The sequence below is a fragment of the Anser anser genome, assembly GCF_964211835.1.
Source record: "Anser anser genome assembly, chromosome: 9".
In the NCBI taxonomy this organism is placed as follows: Eukaryota; Metazoa; Chordata; class Aves; order Anseriformes; family Anatidae; genus Anser; species Anser anser.
The window spans coordinates 9,380,757-9,407,499 of record NC_139729.1 but is presented as its reverse complement, the minus strand read 5'-3'; the positions used below and the strand labels follow the sequence as shown (position 1 = coordinate 9,407,499).

At 37.2% G+C, this 26,743-nt stretch overlaps 1 protein-coding gene across 2 annotated transcripts in view; it reads left to right on the top strand.

The window, feature by feature from the left end:
• Window positions 1-26,743, top strand: part of CLSTN2 (calsyntenin 2) — a 342,914-nt gene that overhangs the window by 15,901 nt on the left and 300,270 nt on the right. Inside the window, exon 1 of one of the 2 annotated variants that reach the window (XM_083849245.1) lies at window positions 9,438-9,471. The exons of the other annotated variant lie outside the window; for it this stretch is intronic. Coding sequence (XP_083705371.1) covers window positions 9,453-9,471 — 19 coding nt within the window. The 5' untranslated portion in view covers window positions 9,438-9,452. Of the gene's footprint in view, window positions 1-9,437; window positions 9,472-26,743 lie in introns of those variants that run through there. 2 annotated transcript variants of the gene reach the window in all.

The following is a 26,743-nucleotide window of genomic DNA, read 5'->3' as shown; positions in this document are numbered from 1 at the left end:
TGATTTTTCATTATTACAAAGCTCTGAGAAATGTGTTCTTTTGTTAGTTTTGCTCAAATATAATATTTACACTTTCTTCTTTAAACCAAGTTGCAATATTAGTGCACATTTCAAAAATCGTTTAAATATAGTAAAAAAAAAAAGTCACTGTTAGTCATTTGTAAGTTATTCTCATGGTAGGCATCTAGTTAACACATTGACTTCTGTATATTTTATCATTATAATGTCAGAAATATGCTAGCCTTCATCTAACACAGCAGGGTCCCAATTGGTCATGGGGGCATCCTGTCGTTCCTCTGGTACAAACATGCAGTTTGCTGTGCAATGATTATCCAGTAGTTGAAAATTGGCGTTCAGAGCTTTAAGAACCTCTCTATTCGTAGGGTTTTGCTAGCTTTCCTATTGCCCCAACTTATGGCAAAGTTTTTCTTCTTGCAGAAGAAGTAAAGAAGCCTAAGAAAACAGGAATGGCAGAAAAGCTTGCAGACTGAAGCCTTGATTTTCCAGTCAGAACGGTCAGCTCTTATCTCTGTTTTCCATTTGTGCAGGTTTTCTGAGTGTAGCATTTCCAGATGGTGTAAAATATGGATGTTATTCCTAATAACTGTGAACTTATAGATAAGAACTGTTTGAAGGGGGGAAAAAAACCCACCCACCAGCCCCGACACAACCCTACATTGTAATACAGATGCTGCTTACATTTGCATTTCATGTATTTACACGTAACAACAATGAGACTCTTGGCCTTGGTGCTGAATGAAATACAGTATTTCACTTTTTTTGACTGGGGAAAGCTAAGGATGTGTTTGTGTCTTTTCCTCTAAGATTCAGTATGAATTAATGTTTTATAAAAATAGAAGTCTTGCAAAGGACTGCATGAAGTTTGTAACTATTACTATTGACTTTTCGCACTAATAGAATGACGTTCATCTTTCTTCTTAGCTGGTCTCTGGAGATTTTGCAGGTCACACAGTACTATAATAAAATCAAACAAAGGCACGTTATTTGTTAAACTACACACCATGAATCAAAAATGAGGCCTGAAATGACTCTTTGGTCTCTTATTTTACTGCTGACTTCTTAAAAATATCGTGAAACACTAATGTGGGAAAAGCAATAAGAGTAGCAAAAACTATTGCTCAGGTGGAAGTATTGTGTTGCTTTATCAAGAGTAGCTGACACACAAAATATTGCGTATAATTTTATTGATTACATTGCTATACAAAAATATGGACCAGGATAATGTCACCATCCTTTTTTTCTTCCTTTATGTCCCTTTGTCAAATCAAGTATGGTAGGTAGTATTCCAGGTGGATAAAAGGGGGATCTAAGAAAACGTGCAAGCTATTCTTAAAAATAAATTCCTAAATTATTTTTTCTTCATAAAATACAAGGGGCAGTAATATAGCCATGGGTTGAAAAAGGAGGAATTCCTTCATATTTGAGAAGAGGGCACAGAATGAAATTAAGACAAAGCTTTATTTTAGCCGTCATAAGAATAAAATTAAGTCAATTCATATTTTTATGAACTTGGAAGTGTTTTTTCCCATCCTGTCTTTTCCATCTTTTCAAAATGCATTTATATATTTTATTTTGAAAATAAATCTTTCTACTGTAGCGTCTTTTTATTTTTTTATTTTTTTTTGCTGTGCAGGGAGATCCACACTCCTGCATTTTTTTTTTGTCATCTGGTGCAAGCCTGTGAACAGACCAGTTTTTCCCCTTAAATTAACATCACTGATTGCCCTCTTCATAGTCTTCTTTGCTACTTAATGTGCAGTGTTTTGTATAGCATGAAATTAGATAACAAATATGGCTGTGGTTGTGTTTGGCTTATGTAGGGAATTTATTCTGCACATTTTAATATCAAGACAATATTTTTCTAGCTCCATGTAGATAGTCATTCTGCAAACAAAATGCTGTTGGGTTTAGCTTTTGTTAAATACAAAGGAGCAGAACTAAACAAAACCCCAAATTAACTCTGCAATACTTTGTGGTACTATAAATACACTCAAGGTGTGTAGTAGTTTAACCAGTGGGACAATACCACATTTACAAGGTCTTTCCTAGGTATGTCTGTTTATAGATTGTTTGATGGGTTGTGGTATTTCCAACTTGTCTCTATCAAGTATAGTCACAGTTCAAATCACTTTTCAAGTGAAGTTCTAAATTGTAATGAAACATCCAAAAGTAAACAAAACTGAACAGAGTATATAAATAAAAAGAGAAAGCTGCTGTTTCAATTTCCAATCATTTGCCTGTAGCTTCCCCATTCACTTTAGGACCTGAAAGGCATGCCAGTTTTGATTAAATTGGTTATGGTGTGTGTTTTATTATAGTGGGCAAAGAAGTGTTACTGTTGAGTGAATTAGTCATTTGCACAAGTATGGAATAGCAAATTTACTCAAAGATTTACAGGGTCTGGTAGCAGGCTGGAATTGATTCATTCTCAAGCAACACCACTAGATAATAAGGCAGTAGTGACATTCAATGGCAATTGAATGTTTAATCAACAAAGCTTCCCTTCTGAGGATTTTTGTATAAATTCAGTGAAAAGTCTGTTGCCCTTAAGTATAAATGGTCTCCCGGAGATCTGAATCAAAGAATTTATTTAATCTATGGGAGAGAGGTATATTTTCCTATTTATAAAAATCAATATTTTTTACTGGTTCTAATGTCCTTTTTTTCTGCTTCAGGCATTTGTAGCTGCACAGTAAGGAACTGCAGGATTTTACATTGGTCTTGTTCAAACTATATGAATAAACAATTATGTCACTGAAGAACGTGGGTCGATGTTTAATCTCTTTGCGGTCACTCATCACTATTTCTTGATAAGATACCCGATAAGTTCATTTTCGATAACTTGTTTTCTGTGACAGTGTCCATGTTCCAACATTATTAAGGCAAAAGACACTAAAGCCACACACTCGTATCTGGAGTCGAGGATGCTTTCAAACTTTATGGACAGCTTTTCTAAAAGCAAGCTTTGCTATGAACCTTTTCTTATTGTTGTCCTTATTTTATGATGGCAATAGGTGGTTGCCAGCCCTGGGGGCAGTCTGAACTCCATGACCTAGTCATCATCAACTTTTTTTAGTGCATTGGATGCAGCCAGCCTTATCTTAGCCTATTATAACAGTATTACTATGTTTCCATGACACATCTTACAGAATATCTTTTCTGTTTATTCTTTTAGCTGTGTAAATATACTTGCTACAGTCCATACCTAGTAAGGGATCTTTCTTTGCTCCTTTCACATAACTCTTAAAATATTGCCTGAAACATTTTGCACTTCATGAGAGTGTAGATTGTCAATATGGGATGTTCTTTAAGGGTCAAACTAAGGTATTTCTTCATCCAATTGGGATCTTAGAAGAAGAAAAAAAGTAAGTGAAATTCCCTTGTTTTCTGCCTGGGCAGTTCTGTCTTTCACATGCTGACACTGCTCACTGCCAGAGAATTTGTAGTGACACCTGGAGCTGGATGCAGATATTGATGTTAATGCAGCAGCTTCTGAGGCATAATTAGGATGATGAATGAGATAATTTTGTGGTTAAATTCTTCTGCCGTGCAGTGCGCTATGGAGTTACAGCTTAGCATATAGCCCCCCGGGAGGTGAGAACACTGCTGTTGACTGAACACAGTGTGAGATGTTCAGTCCATGTTGAAATTTGAATGATGTTTTTAATAAAAGTAAATGTCTATGGTAATCAAAATCCCTGTGTAGATGTTTAGCTACTGTCCCCATGTGAATCCCTGTATTTTAGGTGTTCTTTTCTTCAACAAACTACATGCAGCAAACCATTTCCTGCAGCATAGCTGTTCTGTGGGAAGGGCTGGGAGCAGGGACACTTGCAGTTGGGTTTTAAGGAACAAAAACTTCCACAGTAAGAGTGAAGCATGAGATATTATTGCATCTCTCCCTAGAGCATGAAAAATCTGTTAGCGCTATACTGACTAAGTGCTCTTTCACTTAAAGAATGGAAGTTGGTGTTAGTGTTAAGCGTTTAGCATCTTGGTGAATCTGACAATATAAACCTCCAGCTGTTGTTTGCTTGACATCAAAGGGAAAAAGATTAATCTTCATTTGCCTCCTCCCAGCAATTAGCCGGAGGTACTATGTGCCCTACGTTGTACTATCTAATATAACAGGGGATTTCTTGTAGTCCTCGTTCAGGCAGAACTTGCAGTTTCTGAGGGGAGAGTTTAATTTCAGCAAAGTAGTGTCATGGATCACAACAGAAAGCCTCTATTGGAAGCGCACTCCTCAATTTCATGTCAACAATTCAGGTACTTGTTAAAATAGGAGCAGAATCCCAGTGTCCTCTGCATGGAAGATGCACTAAGAAGTAAATACAAGGTAGAAAGGTACTACAGGTAATAGGAAAAAGAAAGGAAATTGGTAGTTTCTTGAGGAAAGTTTTATGGCAGGGGAAATATGGTTTCAGAATAGAAAGAAGAATTTGCTCTCTATGCAGTATGTATTTACTGACTGTTGTTAGCCCAAGTAATTGGGACTTGAATTTGAATGGTTCAGTGGAATAGGCAATATGTGCTGGAATAGGTGACAGCTGAGCTATTCCAAAGCAAAGATCTATTGTGTGTGTGAGGTTCCAACACTTTTATGCATGTTTCTGCAGTTGTATCCTTTGGTACTCCTGTTCAGATGTGCTTGTAGGTTTTTCCTTTAAATCAGTTGTAAGAGAATTTGTGAATTCCTTGGAGGGGATTGCAAGGAGAGATTCTGGGAAATACACAGACTGTCAGCATGGACGTGTCTTCGTTGCCCTCAAGGGATGTTCTAGGTTATGCTAAGGTATAGTTGTCTGTAAGCCATCCTTCTTGCTGTACAAATAGCATACAACATAAAGGACAAATGAACATGGTCCTAAAGATTTCTTTGCTTAGGAAAAACAGAGGAGAGGGCATAGCTTTATGCTAATCATAGTCTGTGCCCTGAAATGACGGGGAAGAAAATAGTGCTGTTGTCAGTGTTCTGCTTTTCAGGTGGTCTAGATTTGGGGATTGAATACGGTAGGGACAGAAAAGCTAGTGAAAGCTGTTAGGGAAGGTTTTTGCTCTAAGAAACAAGGGTGGCCTAACAAATCCAGCTTTCCAGGCTCTGCTGACTGTGGTCTGCTGCTTTTTGCTGGTTTGTCTCTGCCTTCTTCCACAGTCACAGGATCTGATGTTTCTGGGTAACACTGAGTCATGACTGAATCTGAGAAGCAAAGGAAAATATCTTCAGAGAACTAACCTTGAAGTGCTCTGTGTTGTGGTTGTTGTGGTATCTGGTTGATGTAGTATTTGTCTTGCAGCATTTCTGCCTGAAATGTATTCTCTGCAATGTCTTGGCACCTGCTGGAATTTCTCTGAATCTTCTTGTCTGAAGCGTTCTTAGGGCTCAGGCGCTCTGGAAATGCTCATTTTAGCTCAGGAAACAGTAAACTGCCCCATTGTTTTCTGTGGGATTATTCAGGCTGTTGGCTGAACCCTGTGCAGCACCTGGCAGAGCTAGGTCTGTATTCTTCCAAAAGACACATTTTTGGCCGTTCTTTTAAACAAATAGCTACTGTTATTACTTCTCTGCAGCTGTGAACTAATATTTTTCGTAATGTCAAAATTTATTTGGTGTTGTGGGGCTTCCTAGAAAGCTGGGTAACAATTTCAGCCATATATGATGTTCTTCATAGGTACAAAGAAGTTTCGAGAGACTTAAAACTTCAGTCTGGGAATTTCAGGATTTCTCCTGTCTCACCTTTCTCATTCATGAACTGGCATGAGCTTTTCCCTAGTTAGATAGTTATTTGCAAGGGCAAATGTTACTCTTAATCTCAGAACCTTTCTAAAGGGAAGTAGAAAGGCAACCGTGAAAGACTTAAAATTTAACCACTGCCAAATAAAATGTTCATAAAATTAAATACTAATTCTAATCATGTGGAATAATGAGGCCATCAGTGGTCAGCTGTAGCAAGAAAAAAATAGCAGATAGAAAGTATGGAAAAGCAATTAACTCTAAGGACTAAGTGATTTCTTTCAATTTTGATCTACCTATTCCTGTATTATCTCTGCTTTGTGAGTAAAACAGCAGTTATTTTGGAGGATTAATGAGTACATGATACATCTACATAATCCTTTGCTTTGGGTTCTTTTGACCTCTTGGGTAATCTATTGGTCAGAAATTACTTTGCTATGACGTGATCAAAAGGAATAGAAGAACATTAGAACAAAAGAAGTAGTTACAAATTCTCTTAAGTAATTCCAATATTTCTAAATAGAGGAAAACATTTTTTTTAAACTACAAAGGCACCTTTTTTTTTTTTTAAGCCAAAATTGGTTGTTTTCTCTGATCAGTACAATGTTTTAAAAGTTCTTGTGCATAAAGTTAATTTTAAGGTCATGATGTTTTATTGGGGTGGAGGGGGAATGGAAATATTTTAGCATAGTTTTATTACATACATTTCTATGTCCACTTTGAAATAATACTGTTAATTTAGTTAATTTGACTGAATTCTATATGAAATAAGCTCCGAGATGCTATGAAAACATGCACACCAAACCTTAATGATATGGTTGCATCTCATGCTGAGTCTGTGCTCCCTTGCATTCTGCTGAGAGGCCATTTTATATTGGAGGTAGCATGACTGATACCATCGGGGCAGTGGTGTGTAATGAATGCACCTTGTTTCATTTGCTACCATGGGATGGTTGCATGCATGCTTTGTGCAGCGTGGTAACCAAATATGTGAAAATGAATCTTCAGCTTCAAGTAAGCTCATTCACACTTCCTCATGGATCTTACGTGTATGTATGATCATGTGGTGATACACATCTGTGTGTATGAGAAGTATCCCAGATATATTAACAGAACAAGTTTTTTCCTTACTGAAGCATTATTAACTGTTCTAATGTATTATGACTAAGTAAGTTAAAACAGAGCAGAAAGCTTTTTAACCAATTCATCAGTGGAAGCAACTAATTTTATAAGAGCTAGGAATAAGTTCTTGCAGCAAAAATAGCTATAATGGAAAAGTGTAACAGTGTTCTTCAGCTACCAAATTGACTGTAGAATCTATTACTTTCCTCCACTAAATTTAATGTATTTTGCTGTAAATTATGCTACAGGATCAAATATTGAGTATTTCCTTTAACTGCTGGAAGAGATCTGTGGGAAGGGAAGCGGATGCCAAATTGGCTAAATGCCACCTTTTGCAATTTGTACTATATACAATATTGCTGTCAGTGGGGAAATTAACTGTTTTCCATTCTTTCATGAGAGGGAATTAAGTTTCTTGACCTTGATTTACAGTACAAGAACAGCAAGGGTGACCTGAGCAGAAGAGGCATGGGTTTGACCTTTAGAGCCACCTGAAGAAATCTGTAACTGCAGCTTTGATAGCTGAGCTGAATAAATCTAACTTCAGATGTGAGAGACTAAAGTGTTTCCTGCAAAGAAAAGGCAGAAAGAACCTGTTCAAACATGGCAGTGCCTGGAATAGACGGCGCTGGCACCACTAGAGCTGGAGGGCCAAGGTCCCTGTTCTGACCAGCTGGAGTGCTGTGAAGTCCATTTAGAGGCAGCCCATGTTGCTTTCTGTATTCTATCAACAGTTTTAAATGTTTACTTTTAGGGTAAAGCAAAGCCTTGACTGTAATAATTACGCAGCATAATAGGAGACCAAAATAAGCCTTCAGACTGCTGTGCCAAAATTCAATCATTAAAGCAGCGTCATAGTCTTCGAGCTGAAAAGATGTTAGCTGAAATTATTTCTGTAATTTTAATTAAGCTTTTGAATCTTAATGAATTTAAAAGAATTTTGAACTTGAAAGAATGTTCAGAAAATGGAATATATTTTCTGTAATGGGCTGAACGCCAGATAAACTGCTGTTGTTAATAATATTTAATTGCTGTATGACCTATTTCTTGCTCAGCCATTCAAATTATGAAGTGGATTTAGCCAGATGATTGTAAACAAAACTTTCTGCAAGTTCTTATTTCAGAGCAGCTATAGTTAGTCTTTGTGAAGATGGCTGAGGTGTCCTATAGGTTTCCTCTTGGGGTTTGTGGTTCTTTAAGGAAGGATCTTAAATGCTGTCCTGTAAGTTATAGGAGAGAAAATCAGCTTTGTAGATGATTGCTAGATTAGTCCTTGGAGCTACTGTGTCACCATTCAAAAGACCATGCTAGGATGAAATTTTTAGTTCCAGTACTCATTACTGTAGTATTGATAATTACTCTTTAAACTCCAGTTCAATCCTTAATCTCTCTGATAACACCACTAACAAAGGAACAACAGAACAAATCATAGTAAAGTGACCTGTGCCACTGAGCAGAATTACTCAGTGTAATTAGCCACTGAAGAGCCATCAGCTTGGCTCACTACTGACCCTTACCAAATTTGAGCACAGAACCTTAAGGTGTGAACTGTTTTGTACTGTTGAATGTCCTGAGACTCTAAAAGGTATTGCTTTAGTGCTCTTCTGGAAACCACCAAGAAGTTGAGAGCATCTACTCTGATTATTTATTTATATATTTAATATTTACCAGTGTCCCAGGAAATAATTAATTTTCTTATGTGAAAAGAGATCTTTGCGGTATGTGTTTCGTTGATACTGAGGAAAGCATTAAATTATTCACATTTCATAAAAAATGGACGTTTGAATCACTGAAGTTGAGTTTAAGCCTTGAGTTTTCCATTATTGGTATGGAAAGTAATGGGTTGTTTTAAGTAACTTCAGATTGTGTTCTGCTCAAGCTCTGTGTACGGCTTCCACAAGTCAGGAAGTGTTTGAGTGTAAGCTGCCATATTACAGTGCAGTAAGATTCTAAATTTCTTTCAGCTGAGTGGAATAGCCTTGATGTAACTGGAAAACCACTAAGGACAGTGTGAAGCAGCACTCGTACCAGTGAGTAGTTTTGGAACTTGCGCAAAGTATTTCACTTGTATATATGGTTGTGTTGTTTGATTTTTGAAATACTACCGTTTGGGAATTCAGACTAGAATCTGAAGTGATCTGAAAAACTAGCTTTAATTTCTCAAGTGTTTGATTTCAATAGGAATTGATATCTAATATTCGAAAAATCTCTTGAAGTGGTAGTGATGTTTACCTTTGAAAAATATATTTTTTTCTTCAGCAGCAGAATTTGGGCAATATGTTACAGTTACAGCCTCCTCTTTAGAAATATTCTGCAGTCTATATTATAGCTCCGTGTCTGGTATGAAGCTAATCATCGTGTTAGTCTGTATTATATAGACACATTTTGTTAGATGGTAGGATATAATTGTTCAATAAGCTTAAAAGGGAACATGGTTATTGTACTGGTCTTTTATAAAAGTTAGCCATTGGGTGGTATGTTGTCTTTTAAAACACAGAACTGAGCTCTGGAGTCTGGGTACATCAGAAAGTCAGGCCTGTTGTGAGATGTTGGATTGCATGGAGAGCTTGCCTAGATGAGGAAGAGAATGCTAGGTAACCCTGTCCTAATTTATTTTATTAATCTAGAAAGGTTCACATCTTTGTTTCAATTTCATGTGTTTTAAGAGTGGAATGGGGTGAGAGAATATATTGAACTTGTGTTAAATTGAAGTAAATATCATTCCTCTCTGTGGGAAGGTTGTGAACCTTCTGCTTCACTTCCTAAAGCAGATTTAAAACTGGAAATGAGTTCTTCCTTCTGCCCAGACAGGCATAGCTACCGGTGTGTTTCTGCAAGATGGGGCGTTGCATGTTACTGTGTGTGGGTGTCTGGGATCGTGGACGGGGCACAGGGGAGGAGAGTATAGAGGACAAGGGAGGTGGTCAGTGAATGAAACTTCTGTATGTATACCTTAAGTTAAATATTTTGCGTGTGTAGTCAGTGAAACTGTCAGCAAATTCCATCTCTGGGATTGTCTGTAAGATCAGCCTGTGACTTACAGCTCTGGCAATTCCAGATGCAAGATCCGTATTTCAAAGGAAAATGCTTTCTCTAAAGTAATCAGCCAGCATTCAGATAAAGAACCTCATTTACCCTTAAAGTGAAAAGGGTTTTTCTTCAATTTAATAGATTTTGAACTGTCTTTATGGAAAGATTTCTTTTTTTCTTTAAGAGTTCTTTGAAGTTTGCTGCAGTGCAAGATATTTAACTTCAAAATCTTATTACTTTTTCCATAATGAAAGATTTAACAGAGGTGAAAAATAAAGGTTCACTGTAAGAGTTTAATTATTTATTATACGGTGAAAGGAATTGTCTTTTCATAGTGTTATCCCTGACTAAGGAGTTTAGTTAACATTGAGTATCCACTCATTAGGAAGACTTTTGGATAGTATTTTGAAAGCATTCATAAAACTATTAACTGTAGCTATTCACTATTCTTGTGTGCTGTGCAGAAGTATAACAGCTCCATTATAATTCACCATTATATATGCATTAGTTAATAGACACCAAAAACCCTGTTCGTAGATGACTACCTGAATTCTTTGTCAAAGGTCTTTTTAGTGATATTAAAATAATAAAGAAAGCCTAAAACTTGCACCTGCATAAGGATGTCTCCTCTGTCTTTGGAGAAGTTATTGACAAGTGAGGGGAAATGCACTGTTTGGACACAAGAAAAAAAAAAGGAGCACTGCTACATCACTGAAAAACCAGGGGCCTTACTGGCTTCCATGTGCTGCTTTGTCCTGGCCTTGCAGTCCCAGATACGAGAAGATAAATATTGGAAGGAATTTTTTTGACCGCTCTGTCATGTTATAGACAGGTCCAACTGAGGCTTGCCAGAACCAGCTGGAAACAGAGCAGAAACTTGGGTTGCATGATGTTGATCTGTTACAACTCCAGCAGTGCATGAAATTGATGTCTCCAACCTGAGTAATTCATAAATAATGCCTCCTTTAGGAAAATGTGGCAGCTAGCAAACAAAAGAATTCAGATATTTGAAGGAAGACTGGCTTAGAAAATCACTTCTTCCCTCACAGTAATTTGTGAGTGGGAAGAACTTGGAACGATGTCAGATTGTTGAGATTTGGCTTTACTGAGTTTTGCTTCCAGTTGTGTACTTCTTGATGCAATAACAGAATATAAGATGTTAGCAGAATGTGACAGTGTGTCCTTCAGTACGTTTCAAAAAGGAGAGTCCCCACTCTTATCCTGTTCCAACCACTCTGTAGAGCATTGCATGTAAATCACTCAGCTGGTTTAGGGACCGGGCACTTCCTCTAAGCAAACAGTGGAATCTGGCAGTGTTATGGGTGTGTGTGCTGACACCGTCACCCGAGGCATGGAAGGTAGCATCCCCAGGCCTGCTTTCCCTTGTGAGGTGGTAACAGGCCACAAGGACCTTGTACCAAGAGAAAATTCTTTCATGAGCACCATGGCTACTGAATGGCCACGGTCTATAAAATCTAAAAAGTTAAGGAAAAGTTGCCAAGTTATGCCTTTGAGTAAAATGTGTTCTATTCATAGATATGCCATCATTTGAAATGTCTGTTACATTTCTTTAATAGTTACTTTTTCTACTGTTCTGGAAAGGTAGTCTTAACCTTTATTCCTTTGGCTTTCTTTTGCTGCTAAGGGAACACCAGACATTAATGAAATGTCAATGACTATTGCAGTTCAATTTTCTTATATAATTAGAATTTAATGGCTAGAGAGCTTAGAGAGACTAAATAAAAGGAACGGTGTTCACTTTCAGATGTGTGTTCTTGCATTTTCCAGATCAGTTTTAATAACAATCATAAAGATATCCTGGTTGTTCTGAAATTCAGCTTTGGTTCTTTTTCAGAATAGTAAGATATTAGATTTGGCTGAATTCTATTTTGGTTCTGTTTGGATGTGGCCAAGTTATGCCATTGGCAAGAACAGTGCAGCTCAAACCAGCTAGGTGAGCAGACTCAAGCAAAGAAGCCTTTGTATGCCTTGTATAATGTCTAAATCTTTTTTAACATCCCTTCAGATTGTAATCTACTGAGACTACATCAGATGACAAAAAGTTATGAAGACATGTAACCAAACTGAGCATTTGTTTTAACAGTCAAGATGGAAAAGGAGTCTGACTGGGACACGTAAAATGACTAAGATGGGAAGTTGGCAAAGCTTTAATAGGCAGGCATTTGTCTGTGTTATAGTTTGATTGCACAATTAGCGGGTTTTTATTATTGTGCCAATTGCTGCAATCCACTTATGTGGCAGCAGTCAGACTCGTTCCAACTTCTTGCAACATCTAGGATGCAAAGGAAGCATTTCATTCCTTCAGCCTGCTGCAGAAGTGAATACAGAGCCTTTCTTCCAGGAAGCCGCCATTAGTATGTGTGGAGGTCCAAATGTAGTTGGAAATAATTACTTCCTAAATAAATCTTTCTTACAGTAGAAGCCTAGGATACCAAGTAGAGCTAAAAATAACTTTTTTTTTTCTTTCTCTGAGATATTTATTATTTTTTTTTGCTTGGTGATGAAATGGGCCATGAGTTCCTTTTCATGGAGAAGTTTGATTTAGTATTTCTGCTCTTTGTGTATATTCAGTTTTGCCAATCTTATTTTTACTCTCACACAGTTACATTTTTTCCATATTTTATCTCAGTGTCTGTGTACACTTTGAATGTAATAGCTTGCTGTAGGAGTGATTACAGGTGCCCAGAGTAGTTTGGTTTCTTTAGCAGTTATTAATTCTTGAAGGAACATGTGAAATATGGAGTATTCAGTCTTCCAGTTGTAAAGAAAATAATGCTCTGTATTTCCCACTTTCATTTTAAATGATACCTTGTCCTCTGTAAGAATGCCCTCAGTTCAGCTTTTCATGGTGTGGAACTAAAGTCAGTCAAACTTTGTGTAGATCTTTAAAATTCTAGCCAGCTTTCTGGGATACCTCGTAGTATGGGATGTTTAGCAAACTGGTATCTTTGCTTTTCTGTAGCTGAGAGTTTCATTGTTTTTTGTGAGATGTAAAGCTTTATAAACTGAGAATTGGCTGCCAGCTGGGTGATCCAATTTTCTGTAGAAAAAGCTTCACCCTTACATGGTGTTGTCTCACTCAGAACCACAGCACAATGTGCTTTACTTTGTGTCCGTTCTGGATCTAGCTTACTGCTTTGTTACTTTAATGAAGAGAGAGCTGCTTCATCCAGCTTGTCTGTGGACTGTAGCAAGGGATTTGTGTCACCAGGTAAGATGGTTTTAGGACTGATATATATTGAGTTATCCTATCTGAAATGGACTGAGACGTTGTGTGTGTATTTTAAAGGCTCTGTGAAAATACACTCCATTGCTCACACACACTGCCAAATTAGAAAGTGGTTGAGAACCAAGTATCTGACTTGAAGTGCTATCTGTCCCAGCTGCTTGTGGGTTCTCAGCCTATTGGGTCTGCCCACTGTTAGTCTGAATTCAAGCACAGGAGGGTATGTGCAGAACTGATTTCTGGTCCCTAGGTCCAACTGTTTCACTCATCAGATGTCTTCTGTTGAGCAACACTGCTTGCTGGTATCAGTGTCATCTGTGTGTGTGTGTAGACACATTGCAGTCACCTTCTTTCGTGGTACTTGCAAGCTCCTTTCTTTTTCTTGCCTGAAGGGACACTGGCTCTTACAGAACTGTTTTCAATGTATATTTTTAGTTACCAATGGTCAGTGAGGGAGGGAAAAAAAACTTATTGCGGAAACATCTATAGTGAATTTTTATGCAACTGAGTCACTCTTGTAATATAGTAGCCTCTTGTGTTAGATGCAACTAGTTCTGTGCGTAGTTGGATTTTTATACTGCTCTCTCCTGCCTCACCCTCAAATCCTCAGTGTAAAAAGAAAATGTGCATCACAAACATGGAGGTACCCCTTTTCTTAATAAAACATTTTTTTTCCTGCTAGATGCTAAATTTTAAGGCTTTCTCTAGTTAAATAGTTTGGGTTTATTTTTCACTCCAGCATAAGAGGGATTAATAATTACATGGTGCTCTTGGTGTGTGTGGGTTTCTTTGTAGAGCAGTCTGGCTTGGTGTTTTGTCAGAGACCAATCTAAAAGCAAAGCTGTTGACCTCTCTTTGCCCAGTACAGAAGAGAAACCTATCTCCTGATGCATGAGTCATGGAAGGAGAAGCACTTCAGGCAGTTTCCAGGAATATGTAAAGCTGTTGAGGTAGAGTCGAAACAAATGATACTAAAGTGTCCTTACCTTCCTGGAAGGAAGAGGGAAAAAAAGGGAGAAAAATCATAGCTATTGTTCATATCTGAACTATATTACAGTTAACAATAGAGCTTGAAAGGTTTTTATAATAGAAACTTGTCCAAATGATTTATTTAGTGTACTCCAACTCTGAAGTATTCTTCAGATGAAGGAAGATTTTTGCCATAATTATGATTTTGCTGCTCTGACAGGCATTCATGTCAGCGTCAGGGCTCAGAATGCAGTCATCCTAAACATGCAATCCTGTTGTGTGCTATGGGAAGGATGTGCAAAATGGAACTGACTTCATGGATGAAGGGTCAGGTACAAAGTATGTTTTCTAAATAAAGCAATGATCAGTTGCTAACTCCAGACCAGAAAGTCAGCTGTCTATGCATCAAATATAAGACAAAATAAAACTTAAAAGGAATGATACTATTGAAGAGAGATCAGGAATTCTTCCCTGAGCTATGCCATTGGTAATTTCTGTTGTACAGCACAAACGAACTCATATGAGAACATGTCACCAGTACACTGTTTATCCACATACCGGAATGTTTGGATATAGTAGTTCTGTGAACCTTGCTGGATTGTCAGGGGAATAAGAAGCAAATTTTCCTGGAGGTAGTTTATCTTTAAATAAACTCATTTAAGACTGATTAGTTAATGCTAGTGTAAGATATTTACACTATAATTGTTTCTAAGTAGCAGTAACCTGTGATGACTGAAGCGTTGTTATATGTGCTTTACTCCTCTTCCCTCCCCTCTATTTATGTGTACTCTTAATTCTGTGAAGAACTGCGTTATATCTGAAACGGTATTACTGTGGTGCACAGACAATAAGTACTGTCTTTCTGCCAGGGTCTGGATGGAAGACTCCTACACGGGGTGTAGGAGCAAGCATTAGCAATTCAGCATGCATGTATTCTGTGTGTTTATATAATACTGAAAAGTATTTTTAGATAAAATCTTAAACTAGTATTTTGACCATCTGGTTTAATTATAAGAATCAGAGCCCACTTTCACGGTTGTAAACTTGTCACAGGCAAACTCGGGTCAGGTAATTGGATTATTTCTGTTTTGGTAAATATCCTTTCTGGTGTAACCTGTACGTAGTTCTAAAAATCTCTTTGGTCTCCTGAAAAAGCAGAAGTTTCCTAATCAGATCAGAGATGGAACATAATATTAGTGGTAGATGAGAGATCTTCTGTACAAGAAAGTTGTGCTTGGTATTTTTTTATTGCTTGAATTTTACTGAGGTTGCAAATTCTGCTGAAACATGCAAGAGTTGATAAACTCGTAAACCATGTCATGATGTTATCTGTTACCGGTCACAAAATATATTGGAGAGACATTGAGGACAGATGCTTTGAAGACATCAATTTAGATCAGAGATATAACATGAATGGTGTGGATAGGAAAAATAAGAAAGAATCCTTGTTTATGAGACTAAAGAAGGCACAGTTTATGGTGTAGAAGAGGAATAATTTTTTTATATATATATTTGGCTCTTCATAACGTTTCATTGTAGAATTCATTGCAAAAAGATGTTTTGGAGACCAAAGTTATAAAAAGGGCTACAGAAACCAAAGCAACTTCTCCACGCATTTTGGGATATGCTGAATGGTCTTACATACACAAAGCTGGGTAATCAACACTTGATAGATTTCTTGAGGCAAAAGGGCTGGGAGAATGCACTGAAAAAAACACCTTGCATATTCCCTAAACTTATTTAAACAACATAATGTACTTGCTAATGCACGATATTTTGACCTGTGAATATGTATCATTGAATATTGTATACTGGTTTAAATGAAAGCTTAGCAGTTGAGTTGTCTTTATAATGGGAAGATTTAGTCTTTTTACCGTTGAAATAAATCAATTAATAGAGATCATATGAGATGAACCCTTTTAGTTCTCTTGGACTGAAAGTCCATGAAAACTTCTGTATGGCCAAGGTGATTCTTGTGGAAGCTGGGGAAAAGCCATCTCATAGTATTAAAATGTTAGGGTCTGTGTCAGATTTAGCTCTCACATGGTACCTTATTGCCTGCAACATTTGGACACAGGATTCTGGCTGCAGTGGCTATTACTGAACCAAGGAAATCTGAAAATACCAGACTAGAAATAAAATCTTTTATTTCCTTAACAAAACTGAAAAAGCTAAATTCATGCCTATTGTAATTTTTGCTCAACTCAAATGATAAGGCATATATTCCTTTATCCATTATTGCTAGAACTGGAAAGCTTTTGCCATTTGGGATTTCCTTGGGTGACCAACAGTAGCAGAAATTGAATTGTGGTCATAGAAAGAAATAAGCTTTATATTCCATGTCCTTGCAAAGCTTATACATTGAACTGGCTTTAGGTGAAACAACAAGATCAGATTGCTTTTAGATTCGTCTCTGCAAATTTATCACCATCTTTCCTACATTTGTGATAGCTTGCTAATAAAGTCCCTGAGCATATGTGTGAAAAGAAATGCTTCACACAGAATGAGAAATGTGAGTTTGGATTTTCAGACAAAATATACCACTAAAGACCTTTTTTTCCTTAATATGCTCAAAGTTGGTCTTTTTTCTGCCTAATTAACTTTATTAATATTAAAGATGACAAACTGTCACTTTCGTAATTCAGGGGATCTTAACTTTAATACTTATCTTGGGACCCATAAGAAACGTGTTACCATGAATGGTCTGTCAACGTATAGTAAGGGAGCCGATGCGCTATGCTTACCTCACTCTAATGCCAAAGAAAAAGTTTTTCTAAGTCATAAGCCAGACATACAAGAAACATCTGAAAATAAATTTTTTTTAGTGTAACAGAAATGAGGAGATGAAGGGGAAAATAACTCCAAGTGGTTTACCTTGTGTGTTTTTTTTTTCCTGGCTCTGAGCCACTTTTTTTTTCCCCCCTCTGAGAAGATTGCAGGCTGGACAAGACAGCTACATTTCCTTCCAGTCTCGCATGAGAGACGCAGGAACAGCTGACGTGAGCTCGGGAAGATGTTCTTTTCTGCAGCAGCATCTGGCATAGCACACCTACAGCTGAGATGTATCTGGGGGGGGGGTCTGTGTGCTTTTGTTGCTGTCACTGGTGTTAAAGCAGCTTCTGCAGATCTCTCCATGGTTTCTATAAACTGGTAGGGGTGTAGCTATGACAGCACTGAACTCAGCACGGGTAACTGCCTGAGCATGTACTTGAAATGTTAAATAGATTTTGCAGCGAAGTTGACCTCTGTATTTTCGAATTGTATTTAGTATCTTCAAGCTAGTTTAGGTGTTTCTAGGGATGGGACTTAGCTGTCTACCATGTTGTGATATGCTATTGTGAATCTCTCCTGGCCTCCTATTATCATTGTCCCTTGGAGCCTTTGCTGGTGCTGTGCCGAAATTGCGGGTGCTGTAGGGCATCTCGGGCAGCACTGGATGCCTGCTGTTAGATTGGTCCATCAAGCCACAGGTTCAAAAACGAGGTTGGGAATTACCACTTGAGCTGAAATCACTGCAGTGATCACTGCAGTGATACCAGCTGTACACATACACTGAGATTACCTGCTGCTTAGGTTAGTTACACTGCAGAGAACAATTTAATTGCATCTCTTCATTTTAATTAATATTTACATCCTATGTTATGGCATGTATTCATAACATTTCTGTAATGTCTGTCTATCTAAATAATTAATGCCTATGAAGGATTCATATTGAAGAATATCTTCTAAGATGCCATTTAGTAATTAGGTTTTTAAATTTTCTTTCTAAAATGAAAAACTGATCAAAAACCTGAAGTAATTGGTTTTTATAGGGCATAACTGTGCAGTAACTTCAATATTTTTAAAGATTAGCCTTTTGTTTACAGCTCTTAATCGAAATCTGTTTTCTTCACTTGAAGAAAGGGAGAGCTACTCTTTTTTTTTTTTTTTTTTTTTTTTTTTACTATTATTCACCTTCGAGAAAAGAGAGGGGTGAGGAACAATGTTGTTGAAATCACACCCTCTCTATGAATTGAGAACAGACATCCAATGGTCAGTGAGTTACACAAATCTTCTATCACACTTTGGAGGTAAAATCTCTAAAGATGGTGCCCTATCTCTTGTTGTCTTCTCAACCACAAAAAGGAGAACATGAGCCTACTCTTGAATCTTCCCATCTGCTGCAGTCTCTTCTGTTCCGTCTCCTTCTCATCAAGTATGGCATTGATGTTGCACTGAGGCACCTGAGCTGAGGCATTGAGGCAATAGAGCATGAGAAGAGAAAGCTTTTTTTTTTTTCTTTTTTCCAGTAGTTGATAGGGAAGATACAAAGAGGCAGGTGATGTGTTTAGTTATCTGTATTTCTTCCCTGTGTACAATCTGTAAGGTTTTGTGCTCTGATAGGCAGCACGCTTAGTGGCTAATGTCTTCAAGGTAACATGGTAACATGGTCAAGGTAACAAGAGTCTTGGATTTCCTCTTCTTTTTCCTGGGTCATGGTCTGCATTTTCATATCCTCTAATGTATTCATATCCGCTTCTCTAAAAGGCATTGTTTATATTCTTAGTGTATTGGAAAAAATGACATCGTCTTTCACCCATTTGAAGCACAGAGCATATGTAAGTAAAATACTAAGTTTATAAAAAAGTTTGTCAGTCATGTAAGTACTGGTAGAGATGTAGACTAGACTTCTAGAGCATCCATAGATGTAACTGCTTTTGTGGGTTTGTCAGGCTTCATTGAACTAGCAGGCTTCTTCTGATTGCTGTTTGCTAGTTCAGTTCTGAAATAATGTTTGCTTTTTCCATATTATTTAAACTTGTTTCTACAATGAGATAAAGAACCTATACGTAGGCGCACGTACCTGTATTTGCTTCTAATATAACTGACCTACAGTGAAATAGAACTGAGTGTATACCTACTGTTTTTTCACAATTTATGAGAATTGTTCTGGCTGTTGCAGTCATAGCTGGATTAAATATATATCCTGTCTTCATTCCAAAATGAGTTTTCTGTAAATTCTGAAGGCCAAATGAAATCCTAACACTGCAAGCACCACAGATTGCAGTTTTGCTGTGGGTGTTCAGAGCAGTCTTTATTTCAGCTGTATAACTACAATAGAATCTTTCTAGTAAATTCTTCCTCAAAGTAAGATGTAGGCAGTATGTGTAGCTGTGTTTGTATGCCTTTCTGCCCCCTAAAGAAATAATGTCTTTTCCCCTTGCATGGAGGTGCATTTATCCATTTGAGACACTTGCATCCACTTCTGTGTTACTCAAAGCCTGTCTTGAAAATACTCTCTATTAGCTAGAGCTGATAACATATGTAAGGCTTCCTTTGGTTATGCTGGATGGATACCATTTTGTACTCTTTGTCCTTCACAGAGTAAACCTGTTTAATTTTCTGCAATATCAATTATTTGAATTGAAATTTCAATAGTTGTTTCAATTATTGATTAAACATTTGCCAATATTTTTGTTGTGGTTTAGTAAGGATAGTGATTTGATAGAAGGAGACAGCTCTCAACTGGTTTTCAAATCCTCATGAACAAAACTTTTAAAAGAAAAAATAAATCCATCAGTGGATATATGCTTGAAATGCTTTTTTCAGGACCTATACCTGAGACAAGTCTGTCACCTGTTGGTCTGTTACACATGCATCACTTTCCACTTCAAAAATAGCCACAATGTGGGGGATACAGGATAGAATCTGATGAGTTTCAAAGTAAGGAGGGAATTAGATAAACACTTCGGTAAGGATTATGTCTCCCTTTGCTTTCTCCCTGACCAAATCTATGATTTTCAGGATTAGGTCATTGCTGCCTACTTTTCTCACTCAAATCAGGGGTTGCCAACTCCAGTAGGAATAGAGTGAAGGTAATGCTGGGCTCTACAGAAAGACTCCACTCACTTTCTCTGCTTTAGAATGGGTGGATGGCTGAATGCGAACAAATCAAAACAGTGTAAGGGCTCTACAGTGCTTGTTTCCTTGGCTGCGTGACCATGTTATACAGATTACTTGTTATGGGGCATGATTTCATCTCCCAGAAAACACTAGTTTCCATTTGTCTATTTTATGTCCTTTCTCATAATGTGCTTTCAAGTATTTTAACTGATGCAACTGGAAAATTATAAGGTATTTAACTCTTCTCTTCTATTTAAATTGGAGGAAATTTTCCTTTGAGCATTCTTAGTAATGTAACTCACTTACCTGTACTTTGTATTCTCAAGGTAGGTTCTTTTTAATTTTTCTCTCATTTGCTTTTTCTTTTTATATAGGAAAATTCTTCCAAGTAAACAATCCCTTACTGTAGTCCATGTGTAACCACAGCACTTCATTTTTAATGTTAGCTTTATTAAATTGAACATAGTTAAGGCTCGTATCCTCTTTTATCTATTTTTTTTCCAGAGGTGTTATCCTAGCAATTTGAAAACACGTTTTCAAGAATGACTGCTACGTTGATGGAGGCATTTTGTTAGGCTAGGCGAGAACAGAGAAGTCTGTCAATATGTCTATTCTAAGCACTGCCTCTGTGTTGCACACCTGTTCAGAGAATAAATGTAAATCACAGGAGCCCCTTGGGTAGGGATGTCAACTAAAAGGATGCATATTCTGTGTCCTGGGGATTATTTCAGTGAAATCTGAGATGTTTTGGTTCCAAATTAGAGTTCTGAGCCTTTTATCTGATCTAGAAGAGGCTGTTAAAGACCTCTACTTCATTTATGAGCATGCTGGAGAAGTACTTTTGTTACTGTGCTTTCTTTGTAAGAAAAATTTGTGTGCCTCTCTTTCCTTTGAAATCTTGTATGGAAAGAGGAGAAAATGGAGAAGGGGAAAGTATTCAGTATGTTTTTTCTTAAGGTTGTGTGTGTGTGAGAATGCTGGAAACGTCTTTTACCCCACCCTTACCCCACTTACCAGAGTAACTAAATTCACTAAAGGATAAAAAACCTCAAGTGCAGTTAAGAGCACAATATTCTATTGTTTGCTTTGTGCTTTTATCACATAACTGTAAATTCATGACTTATTTCATCAAGTATATTATCCCTCTACTTCATTTGGAGCCTTATAAACCAGGGGCTCTGTAACTCACTGTGCAAGGAGCTTTTCCACCATGGCTCCGTGTTAGAGAACCTAACTTTATCACCAGTGGTGGAGCTGACATAGATTACTGCTACCTCTATTAGAGTAACTAGTCTTTTGTGTTACTGTTTCTCACTGATTTCATCTCTGGTGCGTAACTAAATTCCTAAATGTCTTTCAATTTTTATTTGCCTTTATCTAAAAGCACAGGTTAAAAACTCAGCATATTAACTTTGAAATCAGCCTTTTTATTAACGGTAAGGTTGTCGTAAGTGTTTCCTCACCTGACTTAGTCCTGAGGATCATGGGTGCTGTTAAACAGTAAGAGGAACATTTCAGCATATACCTGTTAAAGGCTAATCTATTACCTTTCTATTAACTAGACTGAGTTTACCAAGCCCCGTAGGCAACTCCAGGCTGTCAAAATTTTTTTCCTGTCTTAGGAGTAATTTGGAGATAATGTAGTAAGAACAGTATTCCTGAAGTGATTTGTCAATGTAGTCTGTCAAGATGAGTGAGAACTTGTGTGGTATGTATGCAGAGGCATGTATTAGAATTACGCTTTAGGTTTTCTGTTCTTTCATCAGCCACACTCAATACTGAATTTTTATTGCCATTTTTATTTAATAGTCTGATTATTTTCCATGAAGTTCTTGAGAGCTTGCATATATTATGCACATTTTCCTGTGCCATGCACTACAGAGACTGTCTTGCTTCTGTTTCTTTTGTTGCTTGAGTTTGACCTGCATGTTTAGGTGCATTCATTTACATTTTTCTGCTCTTCAGTTTTCTTCTACACCTGTGATGCTCTATCCAATTGCTGTGCTCTGAAGCTTGGAGCAGATATCCATCTGGGAAGCCTTTTGAATTTTTTCACATTAATTTTGGAGGAAGAACGAATATAACTTGCTCTTCAAGTGTTTGAATGCCATCAAGCGCACCTGAAGGAGGTGAAATGAGTTTTTGTGAATAGGCCCTGGAATCTGTCTAAATGACTTGAATTCCACTGGGGAGAGTTAGCTTAAAAAGCGATGGGTTTTGCAGCTTCCAACTCAGACTTTAGACTTGTCCAGGAAGTTAAAGGAGCTCACCATATTAACAAAAATATGGTAAAAATTCCTCTGTCCTCAAATTCAGTTTCAGCTTGCAGCTGCCCCACTCTGAGATGTGTTTCAACACATGTTCTTTGCTCCTTTATTCAAGGATTTTTGGGTCTCTATATTCTAGTTGTGTAGAACAAATCATGACATTTCAGCTAAAAAATGGAATCTATATACCCTTTCACAATGATTTTTTTTCTCTCATTTGAAGGGGGGTGGAAAAGTGAAACTTGTATCTATGGTCAGAATAATAAAATGGATTTTATGTGGAATGACAATTGTACATTTAATTAAAAAAAAAAAGGGGGGGGGAGGGGGAGGCGAGAAAAACGAGAAAAACCTCACAGCTTGGCTCTTAAGAAGAACTAGGGCTTGCACAGACCAGTATTTTGAAATTTCTTGTGTAGTCCACCATGACCTCCATCTTGTCCTGCGGGTACTATTATGTTCCTGTGTCAGTCAAGAGACTCCTGACCTCTTTTGACACCTTGCTGATATCTTCTCCTGCAATTTCTCACAATTCCAGATAATCTTAAGAGGAAAGCAAAGAGTTGTGAAACTATGACAGAAGTACATCTAACTGCTGATACTTCTTATAGAGCAGATTTCTTAGCTGGTTCTGTTCAAAAAGCCATTTACTACAAAAGCTTGAAATAGGCTCATAAGCCAGAAATAGCTGCATGTGTACGTACCTGTATCTTTATCAGTATGTTCCTGTACCTTGTTTCTGATATATGTGCGTACCTATGCTACCACCCAATGCAGTCTCAACAATTTTAGATTGTTTTTTTTTTCTGATATAATGTAAACCTGTTCTGTGCACTTACTGTAGGGATAATCTCAATATAAACAAAATAATCAGTATGAAGAAATCAAAGATCATCCATCAATCTGTTCTTTGTGTAGACTGAACTATCAGCAAATACGGTGCTGATAAATGCGTGTATGACCTTATTAGCGTAATAGCAATTGGAAATAAGAGATTTATAATGCAAAAGAATGGCTGAAAGATGCATTTCCTAGTGTTTGCCTGTTTCTGTGCATGTATTTATGGTAATAGGCACAAGTCTTTAAACTGAAATATTTACATGAGAAACCTAAACAATCTTGACGGTAAACTGTGAGGATCTAGAGCTCTTCCTGTTTTGTGTTCATGTAGCGCTAGTGAAGCATGGTTCCACTCTACTGTTTATTGTTAGTGTTGTATTAATGACAAATGATATATAGGCACATGGATAGGCTTTATTTTTCCAGCTGAGGATACTAAATTTTTACTGAATACCAGAAATTTCTAGCAACCCAACTTGGAATGTTAATTTTTTGCAAACATAGCTTTTTCTTCTCATTATGAATAAGTAGGTGCAATTTTCCAAATACTTTTTTTAAACTCAAAAATTACCAAAAGTTACCAAAAAGACCTTTCATACAACCTTTTCAGATGAAGATTTCCTTCTCTACTGCTAGAAGTTAACAAGATTAAGTGAATAATCAGATATTGAGTTGTTCTGCACAACTGTAAAAAGTATATACAAAAAAAAATCAAATATTACTTCATAAGGTATTTGCAGAAATTATATTTGGAATGAAAAAAGGATTTATTAACTCAAAATAGGATTTTTGAAGTGGTAATGCTCTTTAAAGATTTAATTTTTTTCTTCATTATTCAGACTTCAACAGATCACGAGTTTAACTCTCAGTACTGTTGAAAAAGACATCTGACATGTAAAAGCAGTGTATGTTCTATATAAAATATAAATATATTGGCAGAGATCCTGATTTTAATTCATTGAAGATAGGAGAATTTCCTGCTTATAAAAATTGTGAGAGGAATTCTGTGTGTTTTTTTCTTTTCCTTTCAGTTCATGAAACTCTGTTCATCTGGTAAATATTAACGTAACTTAGTGAATGTCTTTATTTTGTTAGTCAAACTAGAGCTAACAATGGGAAGCCCAGATAGCCACACTAGAGGGAGAGTGCTGTTCTCTGTACCTGAAGCATAGTGTGTGTAGCCTTTCTCAAATACTGCCTTCAGTGGGTTTTTCAGGAGTTCAGGAATTGAGATCTTTCCTGGGGGGAGTTGAGTATGAGGGCAAATTAGATCTGTGATTTTGACAAAGCAAAGAAGATAAGTTTGGGAGAAAGCTGACCAATGCCACCAAGTGTGGACACAGATAGTTAATGGAGTACTGACCTCTTTCATTTGACCTTGTTTTGGTTATCATCTGAAACTTCTGTGGATTGGACAAGGCTGTTCTCCACTTCCAGGCTTTGTAAAAGACAAGGGGATAACAGATCAGATACAAAATGGATCTTGAGGCAGATATGCTCTTGCAAGTTCTGGCTCAGGTGATTGTCAGGTCCTTCAGTTTGCTAAAAATCAAAACACAGGTATCTGTAGAAGACGAGGACGGGACCTCATTTGAAGATGCCAGCCTTATTGAGGAGGAGGATTAGGGTATTTGAGAATAAGAAGAGACTTGGGATGTGGCAGGAGAAAAGGTTTGTGTTTGCGTGCTCCTTGGAGAGAGGAGGCTGATAGATGTATAATTGGAAAGGCTGGAGGAGGAGTAGCAGCACTGGGAAGCAACACAGAAGGGAAGCAGAGGGAGGGCTGCTTGTAGTTGGAAGAAGGTGGAAGGAAGAAGTATTAATGAGAAAGACATCTGCCTTGCAAAGAGGCACATAATTCCTTTTTAAAAGGAGGCAATAAATGTCCTTGGAGTTCTTCAGCTCTGTAATAAGAAGTCACAATGTTTTAGAGAAATAGTATTTATCTGCCCATACAGATGTTAGAAATGTAGGCATATAGCCAATCACCTGGAAGATGCTAAGATCAATAGGAGCAACAAACTGACTTCAGTTGACTTCAAATATAGCAGCTACTTTTAAAGATTTTATATATAGTATTGACACTTAAAACAGGCTGTGTGTAACTATAAGAACAAATTGTTTGCAACTGCATTAACTATGGGAAAGCAATGATATTACTTAATACTTTGAAGGGCCTTTGTATTGATACTGTTTTGTTTTCATGAAGATAGTTCAAAATGTGCTTTTAGCTGCAGAAAATGATACTTAATATTCCTTAATTTCTTATTTAGTAAGCAGACTTTACCATCAGTGTCCAGAGTGCTGAAGATAGGGAGAATTCGAATACACAGGAGTTCTCTGGAAACATGGCTTTAAGTTGTCATTTCATGAGCAGAAGCATGAGGCAAAGGTTGGAAAGTTTAGCAGAATGGAAAGATTAAAGTTGCTATTCATAATTTTCAAGACAGAAAATAATCCATATTATTTAATCTTACTGATCATTTTGCTTCTCTGAAAATACCAATCTAAAAGATACCCACTCTTAGTGACTTGTGAAGTTCTAATTGAAAATGGGGGTTTTATATTTTGACTCATCACAAACACTAAACCAGATACAAAAATGTATTTTTTATCAGGGCTTCATTGAGACCTAGAAGAAGCTGGATTAGCAGCCTCACAGTTTGGAAATGTTTTCAGAAAACATTATCTCTAACTGCAGGCAAGGAAGCATTGTAATAACAACCTTTGTACTAGATAAAGAGCACACAACCGGTCAAAACATTGCTCTGTTCCACTCTGCAAACCATAATGACTATGGGAACATGACTTTTACAGACTTCCAGGATGAAGATTCTATTTGATCCTTTTTTATAGTGATCATTTTCTTTCTGTTAATATTGACTGCTTCCTTCAGTCTTTTTGACAGTAGTCATGACAGTGATATATTCTGTTTTGTAATACGAGGCTTGCAGAAATGATTCCTATAATCTAACCTAATGATCTTGAGATGATGTACAATGACCTCTTCTGAAACTTGCACATTTTATAAGCTCTCATAACTTTAGATCTTGAATTCAACTTTTGCTTTGCAAGCTGACTTCCTAGCTCTGGTGTTCATAGCTCTCCTTACTGTCAACTTCTACCCCTAAGTTGAGTCTTTTGTGAAAAAAGGACCAGCTTCAAAAATTGATATGTTTACAGGCGAAGTGACGTGGCTCCCTGGTTATTCAGTTCATACTATGTTTGTTATTTTCTGATATGCCTCATGAAATTCTCTGAAAGTATTTTTCCAAATGGTGAACTTCCTCCAGAAACACTGTAGATTTAATGCCAATAATATACATGTATATACACACACCTCCCAAAATTAAGAGGGCTGATATTGATCAAGTAGATATTTGACACTCTTCAGCATAGAATAGAATGAGAACAGTAAAGAATGATTTTGGGGGTGGAATGAGTGTCACTGTTAACACAAAAGATAGTGTGAGAAGAAAAGCCTGAGCAGTCAGTGAGCTGTGCAAAGGGAGCTGTGGGTGACTCTTGCCTATCTCATGGGAGCAGTATGAATGACCGGAAGTTGTGTTCGCTGGGGATACTTCTGTCACCTGATCAGCTATTACACGTGGATTGCAGCAGGAGCTTTTC